Genomic DNA, 8,292 nt, shown 5'->3' with positions numbered 1-8,292 from the left:
AACGTCGAAAGCCACCCTGATAATCCAGAACATTGGAGTGAGGTAGCGACATGCAACCACCAAACGTGATATATGTTTCAAATACATGGCAAACTATAGCTGCCGATTGATTGGATACTGAATTCAATACGCCTCGAACTAGACTTATCCAAACTGTTTTTTCAATGAAATATCGTCTTTGTGGAATGAACGCTTCCTACCGTTTTTTGCATGAATATAATCTATACATCCTTAAGATTCCAATTCAACGTAAATGGCCGTTTCAAAGACGTGTTCTTGCATCTCCCTCAAAAAGAATAGTAAATTCAATAACTTAGAAAGCAATAGTTGTGTTGAAGTATTACTTAATTTATGATCCCCGTACTCTAATTTCAACTAATAATTCAGAAATTGTCTATTACTCAATATATAGAATATATCTGAAAATGATTTTTGAATTGAAACTCAGGATTACTGTTCTTATTTCTACTTAAGACTTCTCCGAAGACTCCGGAAAATATTGCAATCTCATGGGCTTATTGTGTTTTTCTCCTATCTTTTGCATGGCATCCATTATTCTATAATTTGAGTTGTCAATCAATTGTTTGTCGGATTGATTTACATAACGTATTGAAACCTTTGATGTTTTTTAGTTTTCCATCCACAATCCGAATGAATAAATATCACCAGTGAATCTGCACAATGGGGCTGACTGAAAAATTCACCCTTAAAACTTATATAGTGTAATATAAATCTCTGTAGGGGAGACCGAGGAGGGTTGTGACAGAGGAGAGTTGTGACACGCGCGATTTCGCTGTATCTGTGACCGTTAGCGAGCTGTCAACGTCGCACATTTATTGTTTTCTAGACTCACGGTTCCCAACTTAGGGGTTTTCCCCCCAGATTTAGGGGGTAAATGAGTGGGATGGGATTTTTTTAGGGGTTTTATATGTTTAGGGGTATTGTTAGGGGTTTTCTGATTATAATAGAACTATTCAATCCAATAACAGTCATTCAAATATTTTATCTTTTACCTATGGAAAGACTTCGGACTGGATGACATCTAGTGTAATTATATTAAACTACTCTCCAATGACTAGTATCCCTTCCTACTTCCTAACTTTCTTTGGGGTCTGTGTAGTCTGTGACAGGTGATTGGAGATTTCAAGGTTATGTTCAAAGAGTAAGCCGTTTGTTGGTTTGTTATGTTTTATGTTATTGCTTGTGTGTTTCAACTACGCAATTACCTACAATTGTTAATTTTATTTCATTATCGTACTTCGGTGTCAAAAAGCAATTTATTTATGATGTCCAAAGAAACTAAAAATAAAAAGACGTACACTCAAAAGTACACGAAGGTTTGGGAAACAGATTCAAAATTAAAAGGTAAGTAAATTTCATTGCCTAGTTGTAATAAATTAATGATCAAGATAGACTTAGATTATAGATTCGATTAGTATTCATGACATGATTTTTTACCATAGAATCATCCAATCATCGGCGCCGTCAAATTGCAGCAGAGACCGGTATTTTTTATTTTATTTAGGTTTGAAATAAACAATTAATGCAGGCTTTCTGGAATGGATTGGACAGGTGATAAGGGATGTTGATGGTTTTTCTATTTTCGAGTATTTTTCAAGTTGATTTGGTGTCTGGTGTTTCATAAAAATATTCATATACCTACAATTATAAAAAAATATTGAAAAAATGTGTGGTGTTGGTTTTGCCATGTTTAAATGTTTACCAATTTGCGGTGATGTGTATATGTACTGAAGTGATATTATGTCGTTATTTCCAATTTATGTTTTCATTGCAGGATGGCTTGCACCTGATGTTACAAATAACACATTGGCGACGTGTAAATATTGCCATGTTGTGTTGAAAGCCCACAAAAAAGATTTGGTTAGTCACGCTAAAACTGAAAAGCATGAAAAAGCCGTAGCCTGGGACAGATCAGCAAAGGGATGTAAATCTATATCTGAAATATATAAACCAGTTTTGCCAGAAAGTACAAAAATCGCCGAATTGAAAATCGCTGCCTTTATCGCCGAACACTGTTCTTTGTTAACAGTAGATCATTTAATTAATATACTTCCTCAGCTGGATCCTTCATCAGAAGCTCTGAAAAACATAAAACTTCATCGCACTAAGTGTTCAATGTTAATAAAAAATGTGCTTGCTCCATTAATGCGCGAAGCTTTAATTGAAGAGATAGGAAATTATCCATATTCAATAATTATCGACGAGAGCACTGATCTCTCGACTCAGAAAGTCTTATGTATTATGCTACGATTTTTTTCACATACGACAAAGCAAGTTGTGACAACTTTTTATAGAATAATTAAGATAATAGAATGTGATGCAAAAAGTTTACATCAAGCAATTATAAATCAACTTAAAAAGGATGGATTAAAAATTGAAAATATGATCGGAATTGGTGTTGATGGAGCAAATATTATGGTTGGAAAACATAATTCAGTGACTGCCTTATTAAAAAGAGATCTGCCTGATTTAATTGTTGTAAAATGTGTCAGCCATTCTTTGCATTTATGCGCGGAAAAAGCGGCTGAATCATTACCACGCCAATTAGAATTTCTTGTAAGAGAAACTCATAATTGGTTTTCATACAGTCCTAAACGTTTGGACTACTATAAAACTTTATATGAATCCATGAATTACAATAAGGACCCCAAAAAAATCCCAGGACTCAGCGGAACTCGCTGGCTGGCTCGCTACCAAGCTGTTAATACTATATTGGAGCAGTGGGATGAATTAAAGCTGCTCTTTTCGATTGCCAAATCTGATGATAAATGTTACATGGCAGAACAGGTTTATGATATCATGCGGAGAACACCTTTCAAAGCTTTGTTGATTTTTTTAAGGAATGAATTAAAAAATGTGACTCAATTAAATTTACTTTTTCAAAGTGACAATGTTGAGCCTACCAAATTATTTGAGGATCTGTTGTTACTATACAAAAACATGCTGAGACGACTTGTTGTACCTTCCCAATTGGAAAAATTGGTAGACTCTGAACTTGTAGAATTCAATTTTCGGGAACACCTAATGCATACAGCTTCAATATACTTTGGTTTTGATTTTCAAACTGTATCCCAGGAATTGGAAGAACAAGACTTGTTGGATGTCAGGGAAAGATGCAAGAACTTTTTAATTTGTTTTGCTGAGCAAATTCAGAAAAGGCTTCCGGATAATTTATCAATGTTGAAAACAGTTGCTGATTTGCATCCAAAGGTTGCTACTTCTCAAGTCAAACCCGATTTAAAACAAATATTGAGTCACATTCATCGTACTCATATCTATGACAACAAAAATGACATCGAGTTTGAGTGGCAACAATTGAGTAATAAAACATGGACTAATACTTGTACTTCAGCTGGTTTATATTACGAAGTATATAACGATTTGGACGCAGCTGGATGTAAACGTTTTGAAAATATCGGAAAATTCGGATTAGCGTTTGTTACGATTCCCATTTCAAACGCAACTGTTGAACGTGCTTTTTCCATCTATAATATAATCAAAAATAAGCTACGGAATAGATTATCGATTGAAATGTTGCAAAGTATAATGATGGTTCGTTTCACATTAATTCGGAATGGTGGATCATGCTCTACTTTTAATCCATCTTCAAAAATGTTACGCTTATGTAATGTCAATATATATGATTTTAAAAATGTGGACTCTTCAGAAGACATTGATGTAATTTATAACGTTTTAGATAATTTATAAATAAAGAAAATTAAGAAATATTACTGCATATTACTCTTATTTTATATAGTATTTTCATATTTATATATTATTTTTATTAAATATATTTTTAGGGGAATTTTTGAATAATTGAGGCAATTTTAGGGGTTTTTGACTTAGGTTTAGGGATAAATATTTTTGAGAGTTGGTAACACTGTCTAGACTGCTTATTGGATTTAGTACGCGCCAACGGCCCACGAGGAGCGGCTGAGTTACTGTGACGCTGTCATCTAAAAAACGACCAAAAGTAAGTTTTTGATCATAACTTTCTTATTCTGTCTTTTGCTATGTATTACGGGAGCATTAGTGTAATATTTTTTCTAATTTGCATCGGGCCTTCAAGATTCAAAGCCATTCATAATTTTATTGAGATCTCTTACTGTTTGGAGGTTATACATTATTATTCTGGCACACTCACGATTTTGCGCACCTAGGAGAGTTGTGACAGGCTGTCACAACTCTCCTATTTTATTTACTAACAAGTGATATGGCTATTTTGTATGCATTCGATTGCTGCATTGCTTTTTTATTGTTTCAGAATGCCTAATACATATGTTCGGAAAACAGAGAGAGGAATGGCTAGTATCGAAATTTACGATCTGGCTTTTGAAGAGGTGACGGTTAGAGGCCAAAGCCTTCGAAGTGCAGCATCTTCATATAATCTAAATTATATGTCTTTACAAAGATACATTAAAAAGAAAAAGGCACATCAACAACAATTATCAGACGAGGCTCCATCTGTAGGCTATATCAGCCCAACAGTTTTTACGAAGGACGAAGAAAAGATATTGAGCGATTATTTGTTGACTTGTGCCGCGTCTAATTATGGACTGACTACAAAAGAGACAAGGAGTTTAGCCTATTTATTAGCAAAAAAACACAATAAAAAAGTTCCTGAATCATGGGAAAAAAACGAAATGGCTGGAGAAGTGTGGTTAAAGCTATTCATGAAGAGACATTCAAATTTATCTCTTAGGCTACCTCAAGCTACAAGCATCGCTCGCGCCACGAGCTTTAATAGGACCAATGTCGCTGCCTTTTTTGAAAACTATACAGGAGTCTTGGCCAAGCATACTCTCAGCGGTAAAGATGTATGGAACGTCGACGAGACCGGGATTACTACAGTCCAAAAACCTGATAGAGTAATCGCACGACGTGGAGAAAAACAAGTCAGTGCGATGACTTCTGCGGAAAGAGGAACCTTAGTAACGCTGGCTTTTGCTGGGAACGCCTTGGGTAATTATATACCACCTATGTTTATATTCCCTCGGAAGCGATTTCAAGAACATTTTATTCGGGATGGCCCAACAGGTTCAGTAGGAACAGCAAATGGATCCGGGTGGATGCAGGAAGACGACTTTCACTTTTTTCTTGAACATTTTACAAACCACGTGAGGCCAACAAAAGAGCAAAAAGCTTTGTTACTTCTGGATAACCATTCATCCCACATGGCTTTGAAAAATATAGAGTTTTGCAGGGAAAACGGCATAATTTTGCTCACGTTCCCTCCACACTGCACACACAAGCTGCAACCAATGGATCGTGCAATTTTTGGTCCTCTTAAAAAGGCCATTAACACAGCTTGTGATAATTGGATGCGGTCAAATGCTGGCAAAGTTATGTCTATCTATGATATCCCTTCCATAACAAAAACTGCCTTTGATGTGGCGATCACTGCAAAAAATATCAGCGCTGGTTTTGCTGCAACAGGAACATGGCCTGTTAATACAGATATTTTTGGAGAAGCAGATTTTTTGCCAAGCCAAGTTACAGATCGCATTTTGACCAATCCTGTGCCAGAACAAGCTTCCATTACTGCAGAAGAAGAATTGATAGAAAATCCGGAAGAAGGAACCCCCACCCAAAATTTGTCAGTTGATATAGTTGAGAACGACGTTGTTGTTGGGGAAGGTCTAGAAAAAAGAGATCACAACGAGCACGTTGGATGTGAAGAACGTAATGTGACTCCTCTTGTTATGACTGGCGACAACTCTAAAGAGCCTGCAAATATTGAACCTGTTGCATCTACATCTACAGTTCGTAATCCACTTGCCACCCAATCTAATGTATTCTCGCCAGAAACAATAAGGCCGTTGCCTAAAGCTCCGCCAAGAAAAGCCACGCAACAGAATAGACGTAAGATCAAGTCTGCCGTGCTAACAGATACACCAGTTAAAGATGAAATTGCTGCCATAGAGGAAAATAGGAAAGTGAAGAACGTGAAGAAGCGCATTTTTACTGATAAAAATGCTAAGAAACCAAAGGGGAAAAAACCAAAAAATAAATCAAAGACAAAGAATATTCGTGACGAAGAGGAGGACGATAATGAGGGCAGTGATGGCACAGAAAATGAATGTTTTTGCTTATGTTGCCTCGAGCCCTTTGCCAATAGCAGGCCTAACGAAAAATGGGTGCAATGCATTAATTGCAAAGGATGGTCACATGAAGATTGTACTGGGGGAGAACTGCAATACGAGTGTCATAATTGTTTTTCGGATTAAACTAATATTAAGTATTTTTATTCTCTCTGTGCCATTTAGAAAGATGATTTATTTTGTTAAGTTTTAATAATTATGTTACTTAATTAGCCAAAGATTATGATTAAAACTGTTTCGTAATTACTTGTTCATTTTCAATCTACAAAAAGTGCCGATAAATTCCAAACACTGAAGTGTCACAACTCACCTCGAGCACTGTCACAACTTACCTTGGTATTAGGAGAGTTGTGACACGGGTTGTCGCTTTGGTTTTAATCCATTATCTCGGGAAACTTATTAGTTTTGTGTATTTTTATTTTTGATTCTAATAGAGAATAGAACAAGCTTTGACTGATGTAAAGTTCACAGATATAGGTCAATTTTTAACCAAAATATATGAGTGAAAGCAAAAAGTGTCACAACCCTCCTCGGTCTCCCCTAGAGTTCAGTCAGTGAGTAACTTGTCGTAATCAAATATTTTGAAAGTGAAAAGGAACTGCAAAGAATTTTTTGATACCTACTTAGCTTTTTCAAAACGGCAGAAGTTTCGAAAAAAGTCATTTTCTTTTTAAAAATTTGCAAAAAAGCTTTCAAAACGAATTAAAAATTTTCAAAACCTGCAAAATTACTTTAGAATACGCCTCTATCGAAAATGTTAGATTTTTTTGACAAAGCTGAGTAATTTTATTTTTTTCAATTATTCGGTTTATTCATAGGTAGAACTTATAAATACAGATTACTGACTGATTCGGCTTCTTATAAGTTTATAAGTGGTTGAGTGGAAGAACAACTCAGTAGCACTTGTGCCAACTGAGTTGAACTTCGCCTTTTGTTATATTAGCAACTAGCTCTGTAATTTATCCAAATATTTGTATGTAACTACAGCTGGGAAACAATAAAGACGATTATTATTATTATTACATAGGGTAGCAACTTTTTAGAGTGAACTTTTTATTTTGTGCTTCGTCACACTTAGGAAGATTCTCTATTGTTCTTTTTTTATTTTCAGATTGTGGAAGGTTTAGAACTCCAAAAATATCAAAGAACAAAAAATTGTAAATTGAAAAAAATGGCTCATACTAATTTTACCGGTATCTGTTTCAGCCTGCTGGACATCATCAGTACCGTGCAGGGAGTCCTCCGTTGAGACAAACTAGCAGCGTCGACGAAATCAAGTCTCAAGTGGAACCACCTATTGGTGTCACACCCTAGTTTGCTCGCCAAATTTTTGAGTCGGTCTTGATTTGACCAATCTTTAAATCCGACAATTGTGTTAGCAGAAATTCTGGAAGCTCTTCCAGAATGGCATCGTGAAACCAATACACATTTTTCTATAAACGATATAAAGTCATGAAAGGTTAATGCGGTTAAGGTGCTGGAAAACAATTCCATGAAAATGAAAAAATAAATAGATGAGAACTATTCCAGTTATCTACAATTGAATTTCAACTCAAAAGCTGTCGGTAGACAGCTGTTTTCAGCCTTTTGGACATCATCAGTAACGGTGGCTCCTAAGTTGAAAACAAATTGTGGATGATCGAATCACTATTTATCAATTCATCTTTTCTTTTTTATGAAATAATTTCTCAGAAACGATTGAGACTTCGGAATATAACCTTCGTTTTCGCAGTCAACACACATATACAAATTATGTCTAACGCAGTAATAGACGAAACTTATGATACTTCAATTTCTATTCGACCACGGCCTACCAGCTCGGAATTTATTGTCTTCAGTCATGATACTTCGTGAGTTTTCTTTTCAGTCGTATACATTAGTTCCAGAACTCGAAGGACGCTGCGGCTGCTTTCATGAATATGTTGGGCGTCGCCTTGGGGGCACGTGGTATTCCGACTGAAACCTTCTATGGTGGTTAGCTGCTGTAAGTGAATCCGCTTTATTTTAAAAACCACCAGTTGTCCATCTTACCAAATTGGCTGCACTGTACTGACTGCCAATAGACAGAAACACGTATCTGAAGTTTGTCAAACTTATCTGACTGGTGATGACTTGCCTCTTCTCTTGTACATATTACTTGGTGAATTTTTATCCTTGTTTCAATTCCAGA

At 35.8% G+C, this 8,292-nt stretch overlaps 1 protein-coding gene across 2 annotated transcripts; it reads left to right on the top strand.

Moving 5' to 3' along the window:
• Positions 1-856: 856 nt before the first annotated feature.
• On the top strand, positions 857-3,749 carry LOC141480167 (zinc finger protein 862-like). 2 transcript variants are annotated; one of them, XM_074170037.1, is made up of 2 exons: positions 857-1,365; positions 1,796-3,749. In XM_074170037.1, the coding sequence occupies exons 1-2, from the start codon at positions 1,185-1,187 to the stop codon at positions 3,727-3,729; spliced, it is 2,115 nt and encodes a 704-aa protein (XP_074026138.1). In that variant the 5' UTR covers positions 857-1,184; the 3' UTR covers positions 3,730-3,749. The 2 variants fall into 2 exon arrangements, with proteins under 2 accessions (XP_074026138.1, XP_074026139.1); XM_074170038.1 differs by having other exon boundaries at positions 1,464-3,749.
• The last annotated feature ends 4,543 nt before the right edge of the window (positions 3,750-8,292 follow it).

This window comes from Leptinotarsa decemlineata, unplaced genomic scaffold (genome assembly GCF_025532065.1).
Source record: "Leptinotarsa decemlineata unplaced genomic scaffold, Ldec_3_MD MMD2_P_RNA_scaffold_6, whole genome shotgun sequence".
Lineage (NCBI taxonomy): Eukaryota > Metazoa > Arthropoda > Insecta > Coleoptera > Chrysomelidae > Leptinotarsa > Leptinotarsa decemlineata.
This window is presented reverse-complemented; position numbering and strand designations above follow the sequence as displayed.

Excerpts from the sequence above, each read along its gene's own strand:
- LOC141480167 (XM_074170037.1), top strand. The coding sequence starts at position 1,185 with ATGTTTTATGTTATTGCTTGTGTGTTTCAACTACGCAATTACCTACAA. Across the intron at positions 1,366-1,795 it reads AACAGATTCAAAATTAAAAG|GATGGCTTGCACCTGATGTT; the intron begins GTAAGTAAATTT and ends TTTTCATTGCAG.